The sequence below is a fragment of the Bubalus kerabau genome, chromosome 4 (genome assembly GCF_029407905.1).
Source record: "Bubalus kerabau isolate K-KA32 ecotype Philippines breed swamp buffalo chromosome 4, PCC_UOA_SB_1v2, whole genome shotgun sequence".
NCBI classification, from domain to species: domain Eukaryota; kingdom Metazoa; phylum Chordata; class Mammalia; order Artiodactyla; family Bovidae; genus Bubalus; species Bubalus kerabau.
The window spans coordinates 130,124,252-130,148,154 of NC_073627.1; the positions used below are offsets into that span (position 1 = coordinate 130,124,252).

General features: G+C 42.5%; 1 protein-coding gene across 1 annotated transcript in view; it reads right to left on the reverse strand.

The window, feature by feature from the left end:
• The window catches only part of GABBR2 (gamma-aminobutyric acid type B receptor subunit 2), a 372,735-nt gene that overhangs the window by 204,981 nt on the left and 143,851 nt on the right, over nucleotides 1-23,903 (reverse strand). The window contains exon 3 of the mRNA XM_055578611.1: nucleotides 16,468-16,638. Within this exon, the coding sequence (XP_055434586.1) occupies nucleotides 16,468-16,638 (171 nt within the window). The remainder of the gene's footprint in view (nucleotides 1-16,467; nucleotides 16,639-23,903) is intronic.

Below are 23,903 nucleotides of genomic sequence, written 5' to 3' on the forward strand. Positions count from 1 at the left end.
ACAGTTAATTTTTTTTTGTGATAAGAATTTTTAAGGTCTATTCTCTTTGTTGAGAGTTGGACTATAAAGAAAGATGAGCGCCGAAGAATTGATGCTTTTGAACTGTGGTGTTGGAGAAGACTTTTGAGAGTCCCTTGGACTGCAAGGAGATCCAACCAGTCCATCCTAAAGGAGATCAGTCCTGGGTGTTCATTGGAAGTATTGATGTTGAAGCTGAAACTCCAATACTTTGGCCATCTGATGTGAAGAGTTGACTCATTTGAAAAGACCCTGAGGCTGGGAAAGATTGAGGGCTGGAGGAGAAGGGGACAACAGAGGATGAGATGGTTGGATGGCATCATCGACTCTATGGACATGGGTTTGGGTGGCCTCCAGGAGTTGGTGATGGACAGGGAGGCCTGGAGTGTTGCAGTTCATGGGGTTGCAAAGAGTCGGACATGACTGAGTGACTGAACTGAACTGAATTCTCTTTGTTGTTGTTGAGTCACTAAGTCAGGTCTGACTCTTCTGTGACCCCATGCACTGTAGCCCACCAGGTTCCTCTGTCCATGGGATTTCCTAGGCAAGAATACTGGAGTGGGTTGCCATTTCCTTTTCCAGTGGATCTTCCCGACCCAGGGATTGAACCCACGTCTTCTGCATTGGTGGACAGGTTTTTTCTACCACGAGCCACCAGGGAAGCCCTATTCTCTTTAGTAACTTTCAAATATACAAAACATTATTGTTAACTACAGCTACCATGCTGTATATTACATCCCCAGAACTCATTTATCTTATAATTGGAAGTTTATACCTTTAGATCACTTTCGCCTATTTCCCCTACCTCACATCCTCATGGTTCCATTTATATGAAAAATCTATTATAGGCAAATCCATAGATACAGACCAGTATTCTGGCTTCCCTGATGGTTTATTTGGTAAAGAGTCTGCCTGCAGTGTGGGAGACCTGGTTTCAGTCCCTTGGTCAGGAAGATTCCCTGGGAAGGAAATAGAGAAGTAGCAACCCACTCCAGTATTCTTGCCTGAAGAATTCCATGGACAGAGGAGCCTGGTGGGCTACAGTCCATGGGGTCTGAAAGAGTCAGACAGGACTGAGTGACTAACACTTTCACTTTTCATAGATACAGAAAGTAGATTTGTTGTTGCCAGGGGCTGGAAGGAGTGAGTTACTGCTACAGTAAATGAGTTACTGCTAATGGAAATAAAATTTCTTTTTGAAGGGAGGAAAATGTCCTGTGTATATACCAAAACTATTTACTGGTATAATACAAAATGGTTAAAATGGTAGATTTTATCTTATGTGATATATCCTCACTAATATCTTGTAAGGGCCAGAAGCACCCTGCCCCCAACTCTCCTCCCCCTAAAAACTGCTCCATTTCCTCCTCACTCATTCTGTGAGGGGCTTCCCAGGTGGTACTAGCGGTAAAGAACCCACTTGACAATACAGGTAAGACGTAAGAGACCTAGGTTCGATCCCTGGGTCAGGAAGCTCCCTTGGGGAAGGAAATGGCAACCCACTCCAGTATTCTTGCCTGGAGAATCCCATGGACAGAGAAGCCTGGTGGGCTATAGTCCATAGGGTCGCAAAGAGTCGGACACAACTGAGGCAACTTAGCAGCAGCAACATGTTATGTGAATTGCTTCTCAATAAAAATAAAACCCCAAATACTCTCTAGTAGCTTCTCAACTGGAGAAGGCAATGGCAACCCACTCCAGTACTCTTGCCTGGAAAATCCCATGGACGGAGGAGCCTGGCAGGCTGCAGTCCATGGGGTTGCTAGGAGTTGGACATGACTGAGTGACTTCACTTTGACTTTTCACTTTCATGCATTGGAGAAGGAAATGGCAACCGACTCCAGTGTTCTTGCCTGGAGAATCCCAGGGACGGGGGAGCCTAGTGGGCTGCCGTCTATGGGGTCACACAGAGTCGGACACGACTGAAGCGACTTAGCAGCAGCAGCAGCAGCAGCAGCTTCTCAACTGACTCAAAAGCCGAAGTTCTCACTAATGTCTTGTAAGGGCTAGAAGCCCCCCAACTCCCCTTCCCTCTAAAAACTGCTCCACCTTCCCCTCACTCATTCTGTTCCAGCCATAATGGCCTCCATGATGTGGTTCCAGCACCATCAGATTCACTCCCATGTCAGGACCTTTGCACATGCTATTCTCTCGGTCTGGAAGCCTGTTCTCCCAGACATCCTACGACTTGCCCCTCACTGCCTGCACATATTTACTCAAATGCCACCTTATCTTTGAAGCTGTCCTTGACCTCACCCCACCTCCCATGGCATATTCTATTCCTCTTACTCTAGATCAGTTTTCTCCCTAACACTTACCATTATCTGATACACCATATATTTATTTGCTTAACTATATTTTTTAAAAGTCATGTGTCTCCCCAACCAGAATGCAAGCTCCTTGAGGGCAGGGATATTGCTTCATCCACTGATGTGCCCACAGTGCCTAAAACAGTGCTCGATGTGTGCTAGGTACTCAATAAAGAGGCTTTAAATGAATGACACATTTCAGAATGAACACGAGGAAACTTATGACTGCAATTTGCCACACTAATAGAGCAAAGAGAAAAAACCATGTACGTTTTTATATAGATTCTAAAAATACATCTGATTTTTTCAGCATGCATATCTTGGCTTAAACAATGAATAAATAAAAATAGAGTATCCCTTAAAATGATGAGAATATCTGTCCTTCTAACAGACATCATACCTTACAAACAGCATTCTCACTGCAGTCAAGAACGAGACAAGAATATTCACTATTATCACCATTTTAAATGTAATACTAGAATATTTAGTGAATAAAGCAAAGATAGTAACAATAATAATAGCCATAATATATTGGGTGCTCTTTTGGGCACTGTTCTAAGACCTAAGTGCTCTATATGCATTAATATATTTTAATATTCACAATATCTGAGGTAATATGAGTACATTCCCATTATCAGGAACATGGAAAAGTTACATGATTTGCCCAAGGTCACAAAGTTGATAAGTGGCTGAGTCAGAATTGGAATCCAGGAAGTTTCTCTGTTCTAACCATTATACACTACATCCTCAATGAAAAATTATGAAGATAAAAATAGTGTAACCTTGGAAAACAGAAAGCAAATTTTCTCTTGCTCCAGATAGTATTGTTGTCTATCTAAAAACTCACGCAAATTAAGAGAGGAAAAACTACCAGAAGTAATAAAAATTCAATATAGGCACTCAGAAGATGTAAATACAGGATCGACAGCTTTGCTATATTCTAGCAAGAACCATTTTTAAAAATGTCAAGAAAATTAGATCTCATTCCCAAAAGCAATAATAAATATAGAATACTTGAAAATGAACCTAACACAAAATAAAAAATATCTGTATGAAGAAAATGACAAAGCTTTACTGAGGACCTAAAACGCTTTGAGTGAAGAGATGGTTATTCATGAATACATAGACTCAGTATTATAAAGATGTCAAATGTCTCCTAAATTAATTCTGGATTTACTGAAATTCAAATAAACACACCAATGGCATTTTTAGACTCGTACAAAAATTAATGGGTAAAAATAGAGACAACTGTGAAAAAGAAGGCAAGACTACACATAAAAGTATATCAAAGAAAGAATATTCAAAACACTGGGATGCCAATTCCAGAATAGATAGTTAGATCAAGGGAACAAAATTTTAAAAATACATAAACAGTCTAAAGGTACACTGTTTAATAGGTGGCCATTAGCCACATGTGGTTCCTCTGCATTTGAAATGGCTAGTGCCACATGTTCAAATGATAATGTTTGGGGTATACAGCATTAAATAAAATGTACTATTAAAATTAATTTTTCTGATTTCTTTTTTCTTTTTAAAATGTGGCTACTAGAAAATTTTATTTTCTTGGGCTCCAAAATCACTGTGGACAGTGATTGAAGCCATGAAATTAAAAGACACATGCTCCCTGGAAGGAAAACTATGACAAACCAAGACAGCGTATTAAAAAGCAGAGGCATTATTTCGCCAAAAAAGCCCTGGATAGTCAAAGCTATGGCTTTTCCAGTAATCATGTACGAATGTGAGAGTTGGTCCTTAAAGAAGGATGAGCACCAAAGAAATGATGCTTTTAAATTGTGGTGCTGGAGAATACTCTTGAGAGTCCCTTGGACTGCAAGGAGATCAAACCAGTCAAACCTAAAGTAAGTCAACCCTGAGTATCCACTCGAAGGACTAAAACTAAAGCCGAAGCTCTAATACTTCAGCCACGTGATGTGAAGAGCTGACTCACTGGAAAAGATCCTGATGCTGGGAAAGACCGAAGGCAAACGGAGAAGGGGGCAGCAGAAGATGAAATGGTTAGATATTAATAGCATCACCAGCTCAATGGACATGAATTTGAGCAAACTCCAGGAGACAGTGGAGGACAAATGAGCCTGGCGTGCCATAGTCCATGGGGTCTCAAAGAGTCGGACATGACTTAGTGATTGAACAACAACTAGAAAATTTAAAATCACATATGTGGCTTATATTATATTTATATTATATAGAACTGGAAATTATATGCAAAAAGCAGTATGTTATTTTCCAAAGATAATATTTAGCATAGGCATTTTAAATGGGTCAGGAAAAGATGGATTCATTAAATGCTGGAGAATTACTGAATGACTATGGGGGCAGAAAAAAGAAAAGTTTGATCTCAGGCCACATGCAGAAATTCTGGGCCAATTAGAAGAAAAGAAGAAAATGAAGGTGAATTTATGGAAATTTGGGGGGTGGAAAGAGCAAGACAAACTAAACTTAAAAGTGAGGACAAACAGTCTTCTTAAACTTGACTATAGTAAATATTAAAATTTTTAATATTATCAAATAACATAAAAAAACAAAATTGAATGTCACTTGAAACATGATGGGATACTTGTAACAACTGTGACAAAGAGTTGATATCCTCACTTTATAAAGAACACTTATAAATCAGTAAGAAAGACTCCAACAGGAATACGTGCCAATAGCATTAACAGCCAATTTACAAAAGGAGAAACAGAAATGAGAACGATTCCTAGTAAAAAAGAAATTCCGTCTTAGTAGTAATCAAAGAAATGCAAATTAAAATAGCAATTGCCAAGGATCAAAAAAGAATAATATACAATGTTGGCAATGAGTGCTCTCATATACTGCTCTGAAACTAAATTGGTATGATCTTTCTGGAGGACAATTTGGCAACATGTACAAAAGGTTGTAAAATGTGCACACATTATTTCTAGGAATTTATCCTTGAAAAGTAATCAGAGATGTTCACACAAAAATACAAGTATGGATTTACTGCATTGTTGTTTGTAATCAGGAAAAATTGGCAAGTATCTATCTCCACGTTTAGTAAATGGGAGCTTCCTTGAGTAATTATGGTATATCCATAGGGTAGAATTTTTTTCACCAGCTATCAGGAAAAAAAAAATAAAAAATCAGCAACAGAGAACACTTCCTGTACCATCCCAGATTCCTCAAAATGTCAAAGATTTTTTAAAAATCTCTAAACGTTCTGGAAAATGACTAAGAAGACCACCAATGGATAGACTATTTGCAGAACTATATTGGAAGACAGGAAGGGAACAGATCAAAAGATAAAGAAGACGAGAAGAGCAGCCCCAAACATGTCAGGCTGTGGCAAAGACAAGCACATTTCACGGGGTCGCCAGGCCCAGAGCTGCCAGGCCATTACGAGTCACTGTGGTGGAGAATATCTGCTAGCTGGGGAAAATGTTCCCACTGGGTTGCAAGATTATGGAAGCCATTTCTATAGTCAGAGCATGTATTTGTTAATGCAAGTTCACTCATGTGTATGGAAAAAAATGTTAAAGACATATGCCTATAGATGTTAACACTGACCTTTCGGTGGGTAGTTATGGCCAATTTTTACTTATCCTTTTTTGCTCTGTGTTTTCCAAGTTTTCTGCATTGAGTACATATCAATATCATGGTTAGAAAACATCATATGAGTATTTTAAAACAAGCAAAAACTAATAACAAACAGAACTTGAAGGTTTTATGTAAGAAAGTGACTACAGTCTTATTATTTTTCTTTTGAGTCCCTGCAGTAACCTTCTGGCTGGTTTCCCAGACTCTAGTCTGCTCGTCCCAATCAGCTCTCAAGATTGCTAACCGTCTCTCACCCCTGATCTGAAACCTTCCTTGTCTCCCTGCTCCTACTGCTGACAGGTGAAGTCCAAACATGGAGGCTTGTGGGGCCTTCACCATCCTTTCGCTCAGCCCATTCGCCCCTTCTTGCCCTACACACTGAACTGTCTAGCCCTAACTACCTTCTTTTCACAAAGGTTCCCTACACCTTCCATCTCCACTTCTTCACTCACATACCCTGGCACTACCGAAGCCAGGCAGATGGGCCTTGGAGGTGGGGGAACCACAGCCGGAATTACCAGAAGAGCTCTGGGGACCCACACATGACAAGACGCACCGCTTTGTTAGCCAAGCGCAGCCAAGGTTGTGACAAATTCCCCTGGAACACTAGCTAGGAGCTGATGTGGCGGGATGGCACTGGGATTTGGGGTCTGGGAAGATCATAAGACGTACACGCAGAATCTCATGGCAAAATCCCAGGGGACTGTGAGGAGCCCCGCTTGAGACATGGATTGCCTGTTCTAGACACCTACCTCCTTGCTCCTGAGGTGGGTGTTGGGTGGGATGGGAGGGGGGATACTGGCCCAGGCCCATGTCTCCTTCTCTCCACAAGGAGAGGCAAAAACCTGGGTTCACACCTACACCTGCCCCTGCTTGGTGAAGCCTTGGCAAAGTGACTTCATCCCTCCTGAGTGAGTCTGTTCTGCTAAATGGAGACGGACCATGCTGGGCGACTAAACGTCATCACCTGCATATGGTAGGTACTCCACAAATGGCAGTAGATGATGTCATAACTTAAATACATTTTCCTACCCAGCGGTTCTGGAGCAGCGGCTGCTTCACGGGGCTGCAGTCATGCTCTGAGAACCTGGCCCAGGGACTGTGCAGGACCCCCAGGAAGTATCCCTGTTCAGAGCTGTGAAATGGATGACCAGGACGCGCCCTCCCTCCCTCTCTGGAGACCTCCAGGAACTCCTCTGGGCCCTCACTCACTCGTGTGTTCCAGGGTCCACGCTGCCTGGGTGGAGATATAGTTATCTAATATCACAGCCCTGGTGAGCAGCGGGTGTGGCACTCACCCTGGCCCCCTAGGCAAGCACCCATCCTCTCTGAGCAGGGTCCAGGGCAGCTCCTTTCTTCTAAGAGCTGGGGTGTGTGAGGTGGGAGGGTGCTTGGCTTTGAAGACCTGCTGGGGAGTGTCAGGAGGAAGCATCTGCCATCTCCTCCCTGGGGAGAGGAGAAGGGAGGGTGTGGGCCATCCTTCCAAAGGTGGAGCTCTAAGCCCAAACAAGGCATTCCCCTCAGAGGCCTGCATTTTAGGCTCAGCCACTGCAGCCACCTCTGGACAGGAAAATGTCCTAAAAGCATGAGCAAGTTCTTCAAATAGAAGTTGGGGCATAGAGTAGAACCATCAGGGTCAGAATCTGATCTGTCAGGAGTCCCGTCCGGCCTCCTAATAATAGAAGATCTGCAGGTCTGTGGGTGACCCTGCAACCTAGAGGAATGCCAAGGACAAAGACCAGAGCTGAGTCTGGCCCTACTTTCTGATAAAGTGGGCCTCAAAGCAGAGATGCCTCAGTTGAAAGCTTCCCATTCTTCTAATACCGGGATTCTCCAACTCCAGGGTGCTGAGCCCCACGCCCAAGGGTCTGATTCAGGGGGCCTGGGGTGGAATCCTCATATTTGCTGGGAACAAGTTCCCATTGCCGATGCTGCTGGTCAAGGACCACACCGCAAGAACTGCTTTAGGGGATGGGATGACCTGATCAAGCGGATACTGAAGTTATGACAACTCAGAACGAACATCCTAGAGAGCCAAAAACACAACTCAGACACAAGCGATAGTGAGCTCATTCCCAATGTCCAACTCTGACACCACCCAGAAGAACCACAGAGCAGGTCCCAGGTCACTGCTGCTTCCAGCGGCTGGCCCAGAACCTTCCACTGAGATCTCTAGAAGAATCCTCCACTGACAAACAATGCCACATCCAAACAAAAGTCAGTTAACAGATGTCAGAAAGACCTGAGCTGAGCTCTGTGGGAATGTGGCTTCCCAACTTTGTGGGTGCCTCCCCTCTCCCCGATGGCCCTGTGACTCACAACAGGGACTGACACTTCCCTACAGCCCCTCACCCCCATCTCACCATCCTAGTTGCAAGCAGACTACGGACCCCAAAAAAGAAACCACTGCCTTGGCCTCTAAGAATCTGGCCTAGTGGACAGAGATTGATTTACTGAAATCCTTACTGAACACATATGCTCCAGGGTTAGGGGACAGAAAGGCTCTTGTCCACAGGGGCCTTCCAGTCCAGGAGCAGTGGGTGACTGACAAGGAAGCAGGTCGGGTATTTCTCTGCCCTGCACACAGCTGGTACAGAGAGCAGGCTGAGGGGAGGGGAGCACAGAGACACGCACCTGACCCAGTCTGGGGAGGAAAGTTGAGCCAGGTATGGGAGAGGACAGTCTGCAGAGAGAAGCCAGCACAGAGGTGAGGTTGGACCAAAGTAGGGAGTGCCGGAGGTGAGACAGACAAGGAGGCCTCAGGGTATGTTTCTGAGGCCACCCCAAAGAGCTCATCCCTGTTCAGGGCAGCAGGGAAGGCTGACGATTCTACTAAGGTTGGCTCCTAGACGAGAAACAAGCACAGGGTCCCCCTACCCTCCAGTGTGGGCATGTCCTCCAAGCCATATAAGTGGCAACTTTAGAGAAGGTGACCAGAGACCCCTTTGGTTGGGGCAGATGGTGACTTGGCAAGCAAGGAAGGGCTCCAAGGGCCATGGAGGGCTGAAAGGGCAGGTGCTTTGAAGAGGAAGCTCTGCAGATGGTGCCCTTTTGGTCTTGGACAGATCAAGGGCTTTGGTGGGTCCCAGCTCTTGAGGGAGGCTCTGAAATGGAAAGGTCAGCCCCAGAAGCGCCGAGATCACTGAGCCAGCGACTAGGCAAGGAGTCTTCGAGCCTGCCTGGAGGGAGCAGAGGAGAAAGGAGCAGTGCTAGCGGCAGGCACTAAACCCCGCCGTATGTCTGGGCTGCTGAACGGCGGCCAGCCATGGGTTAAGGAACCAGATTCTAGATGACAATAAAAATAACTGCCACCCCTTGCATGGTGCTTATTATGAGTCAGGCACGCCTCTTAGCACTTTAACTTTCAGAACACATGTAATCCTCACAAGCATCTTTAGAGTTAGTTACCATTATTATCCCCATTTTTAAGAGGAAGAAACTAAGGCGCATAGAAACTCAGTAATTCTCATGGTCACACCCCTGGGAGTGGCAGGATCAGGGGCAATGACCCTGAACCTTCACCACAAATTCCTTGAGCTAGGAGAGCTCTTAGAGGTCAATCGACCCAACTCCCTTATCTTACGGAGGGGAAACTGAGGCCAAGAGAGACTGAGTGGTCTGTTCAATGGTACTAAGCTGGTTAGTTTAGCATCATGGGATCAGGAATCCAAAGAATAACTTAGTGAAGATGGTTTGGTAGACCACAGGACCAGGAGCTGGGAGAATAGGCTCAAATAACCTTCTGGCTATCTGCTGGTCCTCAGCCACCCCTGCTCACTACCTTCATCTCCACCTCATCCTTGCCTCTATCCTATGCCTTCAGTGTACACATAAACACCACTTGGCACCCTGGTCTCTCATTTCCTTGCCCCTAATCCTAGTGACCTCTACCTTCACTCAGCTTTAGCTATTCATTCATCACCAGGGCTTGGCCCCCCCAATCCCTACATCCCTCCCCCAGCTCTGCCACAGTCTCCCATTCTTCTAGCTCCTTCATCTCTACACTCTCAAGCTTTTCAGAGACTTCCAGAGCTACACTTTATTCAAGCCCACAAGCCACTGCCTGTCCACTGCTCCCCATCCCGGGTCTCACCTCTCAGCAGTACTCTCTTTATCACCACTTTTACCTTTGTCTTCCACCTGGTGATTCTGATGAGCAACCAGAGTTGAGAACTCAAAGGAGGCCTGACACTTACTGACCTTGAAGCCATGTCCACTCCTCCCTGGCCTTCCATGCCCCAGGTTCTGTGCCTTCATAGATGTTGGCACATAGTAGGCCACATCCGTATTTTTTGAGTGAATGGATATGCCTTCCTAGGGCTTGTCCCAAGTACCAGTGGAGGCGAGAATGTCCATTTAATGAACTCCAACTATGCAGAAGTTTTTCATTTATGTTTTTTCATCTAACCCTCTCATCTCCCAGTGCCTGTGAGGTGGGGATAAATATCTCTACTTTACACAAGGGAAACTGGATCTCACTGAGGTGTAGTGAGTTGCCTGGGGCCGCAAAGCTTTTGCTTGGTAGATCTGGGCTTAGAGATCTTCTGGTACCAAGTCTTTCCTTCTCTCCTCTGATGTAAGTCTTTGACCCAGAGAGGGTAGAGCTGAAGCAAGCGCCATCTTTCTGGCCACTGGTTCCCCATGGACCCCTGAATGTCCTGGCAGCAGCTTTAGATCTGGTACACTTGAGCCAACAGGGTGAAGTGAACTGCCTGGGGTCCCACAGCCATTGCTTGGCGAAGTAGGGCCCAGAGATCGGCATATCTGATCCAAGGCCTGAGCAGCTCTGGGTTACTGCACACTGGCATTGAATCTCATGGACGGGGGCTCCAAGAAGCAGCTGGTTCCAAGGTAGGATAACCCTCAGCCCTCTACCCCTTTCAGAAGATTAAGGTTTTAATTAAGGTTTCCCCCCATTCCCCTCTAACTTCGGGATTGCTTTCATTTGACATTCCTTCCAGTGCACCAGTCCGGAACAGAAGTGCTTGATGCTGCTGATCGACCAGTTTCATAAAAGGAATCCAGTTTCCTCTGCACTCACGAAAAGCTGTTAGCCCCTGGCGAGTTTCCAGGGCCTGCACTCCAGTGATGCAGCCAGACATCGGGAGAGGGATGCCAAAGCCCTTGGGCACAGAGAGGAGTCAGCTGGGCTGAGAGATTAAAATCGAAAGGGGTTCTTGCCAGCAATACCACCAAGCAACATCCTGTCCTTAAAAAAGAGGCTTCCCACTGAGATGCCCTGAAACCTGGCTGAAGGCTCTCACACAGCTGTGCAGGGACAGAGATGTGGTACCAAACTGACATTTCCTGACCCCGGTGAGGACAGAGAAATGGAGAAACACTGACCAACAGTCTGTCAGGCTTCCAGCCTCAGCTGGGCTCTTTACCAGCAAGTGCCCTAGGGCAAGAAGGCACCTGCCCTCTGTGAGCCTCAGTTTCCTCATCTGTAAAATGGGAACCATAACCTCTCCCTAAAGGGCAACTGGCTGTTTGGAAATCTATAAAGCTTGGGGCTGATCACGTATCCTCTTTAAACCAAAGATTGGGGTTTTTCAAACCTCTCTACACAAAGGTAGTTCTCATGTGACTACAGGTAGTTAGGGATGGAAAGAAGGAGCAATGGACTGTCTGGACCTGGAGTCTAGATTCTGGGATTCAGTCCTGACTTCTATGTCAACAATCTTTCATGACTTCAGAGGTGCTTTGAAGCCCTGAACTTTGTTCATTCCTCTCTCTGGGCCTCAGTCTCTCCTTCTGTACAATGAGGAGGTTGGGGGAGGTGTCTCTAAGAGCCCTTCAGGCTAAGTCAGCCAAAGACTCCATTGCAAAAAAGCAGGTTCCTCCAAGTCTCAGCAGAGTCCACGTGGATGGGGCCACAGGACTGGCCCTGCGCACCCTCACCATTAATCTGCTTCACACTCATTCCAGAACATTCATGGCTGCTGTATAAAGGGCAGGCTTCCAGCAACAGTCTCTCACTGTTTGGCAGTGAGTCACTCCCACTGGAGGTCAAGTTCTCTTTGTGCCTCTGCCTGGGGACTGGGAAACAGAGGTGGGAAGCTGAGGACCCTTCTTGTCAGGGAAAAGCTGGCCTTGTTTGGATGACTACAGACTACTTCTGCTTTTCAAGCACCTCTGAAAATATCCCTCTCGGCGCATAAACTGTATAGCTTGCAAAGCTCTTTGAAATTCATGACTCATCTGATTTTGGCAGGAGGTCTGCAGGATGGGCTTGGGAAGGGTTATTGTCCCCATTTTATAGGGGCGGAAGCTGCAGCTCAGAGAAGTGAGGTGACTTGGCCAAGGTCGCACAGCTAACGCATGGAGTGGTCTCTCCCATGGAGTGGCCTCTCCTTCCCAGGGAAAAACGGGGCAGAGCCTCGGAAAGGCAAGTGCAGAGCTGGCGTGGAAACTGGGTCTGGTGGTTCCCAGCGCTGCTCTGCTCCACCTCCCCCACCCCACCCCACCACTGGTGGGCGTGTCCTCCCCAACTACTCTCACAGAGGTCTGCCTGCACACCCACCCCACACATTTCCTTGAGGTTCTGCTCACAGTTGTTTCTCTTTCTTTATCTTGGGCTCCTAAGCAAACCTGGACTGTATCATCTTGTGGGGAAGCTCCAAGGACCAAGAGCACACACAGGAGAAGACTGGAAAGTAGGGACTATAAAGAGATGAAGAAAAAAAGTAATAAACCATTCTGCACTCAGCTGAGTGGAGAAAGCTTTTTAAAAGATTTGCTAATATCCACTGTTTGTAAAAACGCGTGGAAATTTTCAAAGCGGTTGGAGGAACTAGAAATTAGAACAGGCTTTCTGGAGGTCAGTTTATCTCAACGTTTTAAATGTCCCAGTAATTCTACTTCTAGAAATCTATTGTGAAGATGCACACCTCCGTGGAAAGGTGTTGGCTGTGATATCAAAAAGCTGTAAACATTCACTAATTTACCATCTATGCACCCGACAAGAACATCATAGCCCATTAATAAGAACGAAGTCAATCAAGATCTCAAAGATCTGTTGTAAAGTGAAAAATGCAAAATATCTACCTAGTATGAGGACATTAGGTTTAAAAGTACTGAAAAAGGTCTGGGCAGATGAACATAACACAGAAAGCCAGACTTGACTTGAAAAAGAAAATGGATTTAGAGGAATTGGGTAAAGCAGCCCTTTTCTTTCTTTCTTTTTTTTTTTTTTAACTATATGTAATTTAACTTCTCTTTTCCTTGCAACAACAACAGCAAGCCTCAGAACACCAAGTATTGATGTATATTTGTAAATCATTAAAACAAACAAAAATTTTGTTAAGGATTTTTGCATCTATGTTCATCAGTGATATTGGTCTGTAGTTTTTTTTTGTGGGATCTTTGTCAGGTTTTGGTATTAGGGTGATGGTGGCCTCATAGAATGAGTTTGGAAGTTTACCATCCTCTGCAATTTTCTGGAAGAGTTTGAGCAGGATAGGTGTTAGCTCTTCTCTAAATTTTTGGTAGAATTCAGCTGTGAAACCGTCTGGACCTGGGCTTTTGTTTGCTGGAAGATTTTTGATTACAGTTTCAATTTCTGTGTTTGTGATGGGTCTGTTAAGATTTTCTATTTCTTCCTGATCGAGTTTTGGAAAGTTGTACTTTTCTAAGAATCCAACAATACATTAAAAAGATCATACACCATGACCAAGTGGGCTTTATCCCAGGGATGCAAGGATTCTTCAATATCCGCAAATCAATCAATGTAATACACCACATTAACAAATTGAAAAATAAAAACCATATGATTATCTCAACAGATGCAGAGAAAGCCTTTGACAAAATTCAACATCCATTTATGATAAAAACTCTCCAGAAAGCAGGAATAGAAGGAACATACCTCAACATAATAAAAGCTATATATGACAAACCCACAGCAAACATTATCCTCAATGGTGAAAAATTGAAAGCATTTCCTCTAAAGTCAGGAACAAGACAAGGGTGCCCACTTTCACCATTACTATTCAACATAGTTTTGGAAGTTTTGGCCACGGCAATCAGAGCAGAAAAAGAAATAAAAGGAATCCAAATTGGAAAAGAAGAAGTAAAGCTCTCACTATTTGCAGATGACATGATCCTCTACATAGAAAACCCTAAAGACTCCACCAGAAAATTACTAGAACTAATCAATGACTATAGTAAAGTTGCAGGATATAAAATCAACACACAGAAATCCCTTGCATTCCTATACACTAATAATGAGAAAACAGAAAGAGAAATTAAGGAAACAATTCCATTCACCATTGCAACGGAAAGAATAAAATACTTAGGAATATATCTACCTAAAGAAACTAAAGACCTATATATAGAAAACTATAAAACACTGGTGAAAGAAATCAAAGAGGACACTAACAGATGGAGAAATATACCATGTTCATGGATTGGAAGAATCAATATAGTGAAAATGAGTATACTACCCAAAGCAATCTATAGATTCAATGCAATCCCTATCAAGCTACCAACAGCATTCTTCACAGAGCTAGAACAAATAATTTCACAATTTGTATGGAAATTCAAAAAACCTAGATAGCCAAAGCGATCTTGAGAAAGAAGAATGGAACTGGAGGAATCAACCTACCTGACTTCAGGCTCTACTACAAAGCCACAGTTATCAAGACAGTATGGTACTGGCACAAAGACAGAAATATAGATCAATGGAACAAAATAGAAAGCCCAGAGATAAATCCACGCACATATGGACACCTTATCTTTGACAAAGGAGGCAAGAATATACAATGGATTAAAGACAATCTCTTTAACAAGTGGTGCTGGGAAATCTGGTCAACCACTTGTAAAAGAATGAAACTAGAACACTTTCTAACACCATACACAAAAATAAACTCAAAATGGATTAAAGATCTAAACGTAAGACCAGAAACTATAAAACTCCTAGAGGAGAACATAGGCAAAACACTCTCTGACATACATCACAGCAGGATCCTCTATGACCCACCTCCCACAACATTGGAAATAAAAGCAAAAATAAACAAATGGGACCTAATTAACCTTAAAAGCTTCTGCACATCAAAGGAAACTATTAGCAAGGTGAAAAGACAGCCTTCAGAATGGGAGAAGATAATAGCAAATGAAGCAACTGACAAACAACTCATCTCGAGAATATACAAGCAACTCCTACAGCTCAACTTCAGAAAAATAAATGACCCAATCAAAAAATGGGCCAAAGAACTAAATAGACATTTCTCCAAAGAAGACATACAGATGGCTAACAAACACATGAAAAGATGCTCAACATCACTCATTATCAGAGAAATGCAAATCAAAACCACTATGAGGTACCATTTCACACCAGTCAGAATGGCTGCGATACAAAAGTCTACAAACAATAAATGCTGGAGAGGGTGTGGAGAAAAGGGAACACTCTTGCACTGTTGGTGGGAATGCAAACTAGTACAGCCACTATGGAGAACAGTGTGGAGATTCCTTAAAAAACTGGAAATAGAACTGCCTTATGATCCAGCAATCCCACTGCTGGGCATACACACTGAGGAAACCAGAAGGGAAAGAGACACGTGTACCCCAATGTTCATCGCAGGACTCTTTATAATAGCCAGGACATGGAAGCAACCTAGATGCCCATCAGCAGATGAATGGCTGAGCTATGGTACATATACACAATGGAGTATTACTCAGCCATTAAAAAGAATACATTTGAATCAGTTCCAATGAGGTGGATGAAACTGGAGCCTATTATACAGAGTGAAGTAAGCCAGAAAGAAAAACACCAATACAGTATATTAACGCATATATATGGAATTTAGAAAGATGGTAACAATAACCCTGTGTACGAGACAGCAAAAGAGACACTGATGTATAGAACAGTCTTATGGACTCTGTGGGAGAGGGAGAGGGTGGGAAGATTTGGGAGAATGGCATTGAAACATGTAAAATATCATGTATGAAACGAGTTGCCAGTCCAGGTTCGATGCAGATACTGGATGCTTGGGGCTGGTGCACTGGGACGACCCAGAGGGATGGAATAGGGAGGGAGGAGAGAGGAGGGTTCAGGATGAGGAACACATGTATACCTGTGGCGGATTCATTTTGATATTTGGCAAAACTAATACAATTATGTAAGTTTAAAAATAAAATAAAATTTAAAAAAAAAAGAAACATTGCAAACAACAACAACAAAAATAAATAAAAAATAAACAAAAACTAAAAAAAAAAACCACCCAATCCACAGTGACTTTGGTAATCTTCATTCCAAGCTGGCTTCTCCCTAAATTCTCCTCACAGGAGAAACACTCTTGGTGGCACCCCATGATTTTAGATCATCACTAGGGTCGGCAGCAAGAACAACACATCTACAGGGAAGGTGAGGGAATAAGCCACGTGATTTAGCCAAAAGGCACAATGGAAGGGAAGGTTCCACTCCTGAGCTGTGCGAGTTGGAGGTCTTCACCAGCCCCACGCACAGTCAAATACCTCGGCAGCTCCAAGGCCCGGAACAGTGCCCAGCCTGATGGAGCTGTCTCGCCCCTTGCCTGGAGGTGGGTGAGGGGCGCCTCCCAGCGGCGTGTACCTCTGAGAAGCGCTGCACATCCTGGGTCAGCGTGCCCACCCGTCTCCACTGGTAGTGCTTCAGCAACTTCAGGATGGCTGGATTCACCGCATTATCTGATGGGACTGTCCGAAAGAAGTAAGGGTATTTCTTCTTATCTGCTAGAACAGGCGTGGTGGCAGCAAAGGAGAGCTGAAAAACACAAAAGAGACAGCATTTTACTGGGGGGACCTCATAGCTGTGGGCCCAGGATCTTTCCTAAGGGAACAGAGGTCTTCAGTTCTCACTTAAGGTACAAACACACGGGCAAAATACTTTTAACCTTCTTACTGCAAAAATAACTTGTTACAAGTGAAGAGGCTTTTAAAAATGTAAAATAAGGAGAAAGAACCTTCGTTAACGTTGTTGTCTGCCTCCTTCAGATCCTTTCTCCGTGCATGGCAATGAACTAAAAAAAAAGATTCTTGAGATCATTCTATATACGCATTTGAACTGTTTGTTTATTCCCTCATTAAACATTGTCTTAAAAGCATTTAACCATCCTGTTAAAACTTCTTGCAAACATTTTATCATGTAAACTTTTTAATAGTTCCATAATATTCTAGCATCTGAACATACTGTAATTTACTACATTGTGTTTAATTTGGGGACATTTAGACTATTTCTAATTTGTCATGATTATCATATTATTCTACAAGCACCTTTGTGCTTAGCATTTTTCCCCTATATTTCAGGCTTTTTCCATAGGGTAGAGTCTAGGATGTGAAATTTCCCAGAGAAGGAATGTGAGCTTTTAAAGACATGGGATGATTTGAGAGAATAGCACTGAAACATGTATATTACCGTATGTAAAATATATAACCAGTGCACATTCGTTACATGAAGCAGGGCACCCAAAGCCAGTGTGCTGGGACAACCCAGAGGGATAGTGTAGGGAGGGAAGTGGGAGGGTGGGAGGGGGTTTCAGGATGGGGGGGCACACTTGTATACCTGTGGCTGATTCAAGTCGATGTATGGCAAAAACCAGCACAATATTCTAAAGTAATTATCCTTCAATTAAAATAAGGAAATTAATTTAAAAAATAAAGACTTCATACTTATTTCCAAAAAGGATTGCATCAATTTGCACACCCACTAGCCAGGTATAACTACAGAGGATCAATTTTACCACATTCTTGTCAACAGACAGAAATAAAACATCATTCTATCTAATTTATTAATGATTTATTACTGAAAAACTGGAATCATATTGCATTCATTGGTTATACATTATGTTGAACCTTTTTCTATGTGGCTGATTACTAGACATAAGTCCTATTTTAGGAATTGCTTTTTCATGTCTCTTATTTATTTTTTGAGTGGTATTCTAATGCTTTCCTTATCAAATTTAATGAAGATTGTTATACATACAGCATTCAAACTCAAGCTATTACAGGTGCTGCAAACACCCCAGCTTGTTTGCTTTTACATTTCGTGTGTGTATATTCTAATTTACAGTCAGCAGTCAAATCTGTCCATCTTTCCCTTTATTAGTCCTTCTTTTTCTTTTAAGTGCCTGTGAGTTGCTAAATTGGATTTTAATTATCTGTTCTACAGGGCCCAGCATAAATGTCACCTCTTCTATAACATTTCTTCTGATCTCTGCTTTCTCTTCCCCTCAGCCTCATCCACAGAAGGTGGTTATCAAATGTTTTGATCTTTGCAGTGTGATGGTAGAAAAATGGTATCTTCTTGTAGTTCTGATTTGCATTTACCTTATTAAGAGTGAGGTTGAGGATCTCTCTGATGTTGAAGAACAATTTGCAGTATCTTTATGGAAAGTATTCACATCCTTTGCTTGTTTTCCAATTGGACTTTGAGTCTTTCCCTTACTGGTTAGCAGGAGATTAGCCCTTTGTGATATAAGTGGCTAATTCACCCTCAGTCTGTACCTTTTCTTTTGATGTTTCTCATGATGTCTTTTGCCATACAGAGGTGTTTGTGTGTGGCTGCATTTATTAATTTTTTTCCTTTCTGTTTTCAGGCTTTATGTCATATTTAGAAAAATTTTTCTCAATCTGAGATTGTATGAGAATTCCTCCGTGGTACTTTCTAGTCTGTCTGTCATCCTCCCCTGTCTGTCCTCCCAGGTCGTGGCCTGGTGAGGGAGGAGGAAGATTCGGTACCCGCATGTGATGAGCGCTGACCCAACTGATGGTTAGGCTTTATATGATCCTGTAGCCCCTGACAAATCATTTTGTTTTTCATGTGTCTCAGTTCAGTTCAGTTCAGTCGCTCAGTAGTGTCCGACTCTTTGCAACCCCATGAATCACAGCACGCCAGGCCTCCCTGTCCATCAACAACTCCCGGAGTTCACTCAAACTCACGTCCGTCAAGTCAGTGATGCCATCCAGCCATCTCATCCTCTGTCGTCCCCTTCTCCTCCTGCCCCCAATCCCTCCCAGCATCAGAGTCCTTTCCAATGAGTCAACTCTTTGCATGAGGTGGCCAAAGTACTGGAGTTTCAGCTTTAGCATCATTCCTTCCAAAGAAATCCCAGGGCTGATCTCCTTCAGAATGGACTGGTTGGATCTCCTTGCAGTCCAAGGGACTCTCAAGAGCCTTCTCCAACACCACAGTTCAAAAGCATCAATTCTTCAGCACTCAGCTTTCTTCACAGTCCAGCTCTCACATCCATACATGACCACTGGAAAAACCGTAGCCTTGACTAGATGGACCTTTATTGGCAAAGTAATGTCTCTACTTTTCAATATGCTATCTAGGTTGGTCATAACTTTCCTTAGCAAGTATTTAATAAACTCTTGTAGAGTTTTTTTGTTGTTGATGGGTACCAGCAGCTCCAGATTTTTGTGACCACTGCCATGGTTATGTCTGCGCATCACTTGTTAACGCTACTTGCTTTAGTTTAACCTTCTTCAGTATGCTTCATTTACCAAACTTTGTGCTCAGCATACCTAAATATTGTTTTATTTTTGGCCATGCTGCACAACTTTCAGGATCTTAGTTCCCTGACCAGGATTGAACTCATGCCCTCAGTAGTGAAAGTGGGGAGTCCTAACCACTGGACCACCAGGGAATTCCAATACTATTTTTAAAAAGTAGTATTTCCTTCCTTCTTTTGTTTCGTTTAAATCTTTGATCCAGAGAGGGCATGGCTGAAGCAAGATCTCTCTTTGCTGCCACCAGCTTTCTCCCCCAACGTTTGCTATTCCAGCAGCTCTAGATTCAATATGCTCAGAGTCCAACTTCAGCATCTTGGGAAGAAACATCCTGGCACCCCCAGCCCCCAGTTGAAGTTGCTTTGCTGCTCTTCCTGTGACCCGAGGAAGCACTTCTTCCCCCCAAGACTTCAGCAGAGCAGGGCAGTGGCAATCTTGTCCCTTTGGTGACCTGGCTCAGGCAGTAGATTGCCACTACCTCGGATCTCCTCGGTTCACTTGGCAGCCTCAACAGGTCCCACTTGTTGAAGGTGAACACACAATAACCCATCAGCTGTCATCAGAGCTAGAGAGCATCTATAGAAACCAATTTCCAAGATCCCCACAGAGACAGGACATCATCCCAAGCTTGGTTGAGGTCAAGGATAGATCAACTGTTAAAAAAAATTGGGGGGGTAGAGTAAGCCCCAATAGGGGGTACCCAGAGAGAGGAAATCCCAGCTGGACACAATGAGGACACTCACATCCAGAGTTGTCCAGCAAGGGAAGGCCTGCTGACAGAAGCAGTGAGATCCCTGTGTCTGGAGGTGTGCAAATGGAGGCTAGCCTGTGGCCCAGAAAGAACACAGAAGGGCTTCAAAGTGTCTGAGAACTCCTGAAAACCTGTATGAAAACACCTGTGGGGCATGCATATGCATACAGACACATACATTTTTCTGAAAAGAGGATCCATGGCTGCCATCAGATTTACAACAAGGATCTTAAAACCAAACAAAGTGAGCACATCTGCCTGAAGGTGATACTTAGGTCCCATAGCGATGTAAGAAATAGAAGCTCTCAGACCCAGTATCTGTGATTCTTCTCTCAAGATTAAAACAACACTTTCAGTTTCCTATGCTCAGTGTAAGAAGGAGCTATTAAAAAATCAGGGAGACACTATTTCAGGACCTGGGATGGTATATGTACAATTGCATCCCCAAAAATGCTTATCTAATACAATTTGGAAAATATTGGTTTTCTGATGTGATTTCTGAATCACACTCTGGTTGATACTTTGCTGTTATTGTCCCATTAGTTCCAGGTCCACAATTAATTGTTGCTTGAACAACCTCATATGTTTGCCCTGTAGGTAATTACAGTGGTTACTGTTCAGTGAATAAATGGCCCATTGTGTTTACAATGGGCTTGGAGTACAATATATGCCCTGGGTCTAAATCATGTTGGGTGCAAAATATTAACTGGCACTGACATTTTCTGCACCATTTGAGATAATGCACACTTTGATTAGATTGCTTTGCATCACTGTTCTTCTAGATTTAGCCTCCTAAAACTTTCTTCTATCGGCAAAGGCTGCAGGCGCTGGGTAGCACTGCTGAACTTCGGAACTGAAGGAACCTGAGAAATCCTCTGGTTCTGGGGTTCTGTCTCTACTCTGGCTACAGACTGGAATCACATGAGGAGATTTTTTAAAATAATGATGACTTGGTACCACTCCAAACCAAGTGAATCAGAATCTCTGGGCATAGAGCCCAGGTATCAGTATTATTTAAAAACTTCCCAAGGTGATTATGGAGCCCTATGAAGGTTGAGAATCACTGATACAGCTCAACAGCCCTAGTTTTGAATAAGCAGACTGAGGTCTTGAAATGGAAAGACATCAAGATACCCATCAAAGTTAGTAAGAGGTAGAAACAGGATTCGAATGCAGAGCTAACGGACTCTAACACTGGTGTTCTTTCTTCCTCTGATGGCTGTCCTCTGCTGCCCGTGTGCCAGGCCTTCCTCCTCCAGCAGTCACCCAGTTTCTGCAACACGTGGCCGGTCAGCATCAGGACCCCATTCACAGATCCACTCTCCTGCCTCATTTCACACAGCCAAGTCCACGTCTAAACAGACTATGATTGAGGTTTCAAGCTAATCCCTACCAAGGATTATTTCAGAGAGTACTTTTAAATTTATTTTACAGTTTCATTATCATTTCTAGTTTTATTGCATTGTTTTGAGAATTTGGTGTATACAGTGTCTGCTTTTGGAATTTATTGAGATTTTTTTGGGTGGCTTATTATATAATCAATTTTTGTAAAAGTTCCATGGTAGCCAGAAAAATAGATGCAGTCTCCAGTTGTAAGCTATAAAATTCCTTATCAAACTTTTGATGCATAAGAGATATAACCCAACTAACCAATTATATTACTAACACATGCTTTGTATTTTTGTCTACTTGACCTACCAAAGACTGAGAGGTATGTTGAGCTTTTTTCTATTGTCTCTGACAATTTCTCCACGTTACTCAAATTTTTTGCTTTTTACATTTTGATTTTATGTTTTGAAGATAACTGCTCATTACAATTACATCGTTATTTTTCAGCAATGTATATATACCTTTCCCTAGTGCAAACAGCAGGTACTTACCAGATAATCAATGAATGATTTGAGGATTAAAATATTTATCAAGATAAAATAACCCTGTTTGTCATTTATTGCTGTTTGTTTCATATAATATCTTGCTCAATATTAATACTGAATTAATATCTGGATATTAATATTGAAACCCTTTATTTTTTTGCTTGTATTTACCTGTCATAGCTCTGATTCTCCTTTTATTTGTATTCCATTAAGATTGTTTTTAAGTATATTTCTTGAAATGACATGAATGGATTTTAAAATACATGCTTATTGCTGCAATAAATACTTGACATTGCATTCATCGTCTTGCTGGCAGTCTTTTTTTAAAAAAATGTTTTCTTTTGTTCCCTTTGGTATTCAGACTTCTCCATTCTGGATATATTAATCTTGCTTTTTGTCTTAAACTGTTAGATATCTTTTCACATTCTGAAGAAGGGTGAGGGGTTGAAAATTTGCTGAGGATGACCCTCTGTTGCTTTGATGCATGGTAGAATATATCTGGATATAAAATTCTTGGGCTACCATTTTTCTGCTTTGAACCTACAAAGTGGTGCAGAGGAGAAATCTGAGGATAGTTTGACTGTTATTCATTTACAGGTAACTGACTTTCTCTGTTTGGATGTCTGAAGGGTTTTTTTCTTTATTCTTAGAATTTAAAAAAATTTGCCTAAATAGATGTGGATGTGGCACTCTTGATTTTATCTGGAACACAGGGAGGCCTTCAATCTATATGCTCAAGTCTTTTAACTAAAAAACATATATATATGTGTATGTACATACACACATATATACATAAGTATAAATACATTATATAAATGTAGCATTTATATATATAATGCTATATATTCATTATATTTATATTACATTAATATTCATATATATTCTTGCCTCTCCACTAGAATACTTGATTATCTATGTACTGTCTTTTATTCCCCAAATCTATATCTGTAGTATTTTTTCTATGATTTCACATCTTGGTCCTTCTCCTCTGCATTCTGAAAGACCATCTTATTTTATCTCTTATTAGAGGGTACCTGAAAATTCAGTTTCACTAATTTCTGGTAAAAGGGCCATATCATCCACAGTCCCAGTGACAGAGCACCAGGGTTCTCATTTCTTCACATACTAACCACCATTTGGTATTACCTGACTTTTTACCTTTTTGCTTATCTTTTAGGGATAAGGTAGCTCTTTATTAATAATTGATTCTGCAGCCCCCTGAACATAATGTGGTTGAGTCGCTGTACAGATACACCATTCAAGTTCTTTATTCAGTGGGCTTGCTTTTCAAGTCACTTTTAGTGTTGCTGTCCTTGCCATATTTGTTATTGTTATTGACTTCTTCCATTTTCTAGTAATTTTTTAATGATCAGAACCCTTTTTGCTCCATCCTATCTCATGTTTCATGGAGACCATGTCTTTCCTGCATATGACTGAAGCTGCCGGAAGTCTTTCTAAAGTTTTTTTCTTTATCCTACAATAGCTCATCTTCGGAGCTGGACTCTTCCTCTACTTCTGGGTATTGTGAGTCTTCGGTTATTTTTGCACTATTTTTTCAAAGTCTGAATGTTAGGTATTTTCAATGTACTCATCCTCAAAAGCATGGCAAGTATTTTGAGAGGTGGCCTATTAAGAGATAATACATGGATTTCCCATGGCCCTATTTTCTGTCTGTTTACAATACAACTCAGTATTTTTTTCTCAGAAAACTGAGGAACAAGTATTTGAGCACAGATTTTGGTGTCTAGTACACTCCCACCTTACATAGTTCTGTATTAATGAGTGCCTTATTTTCTGATTCTCTGGATCAACACAGTACACCAAATTTCTGTCATGCATTGCTGCCAGGAATTTTCTTTTCTGCCTATAAAATTTTACTTTGGAGATTTCTGT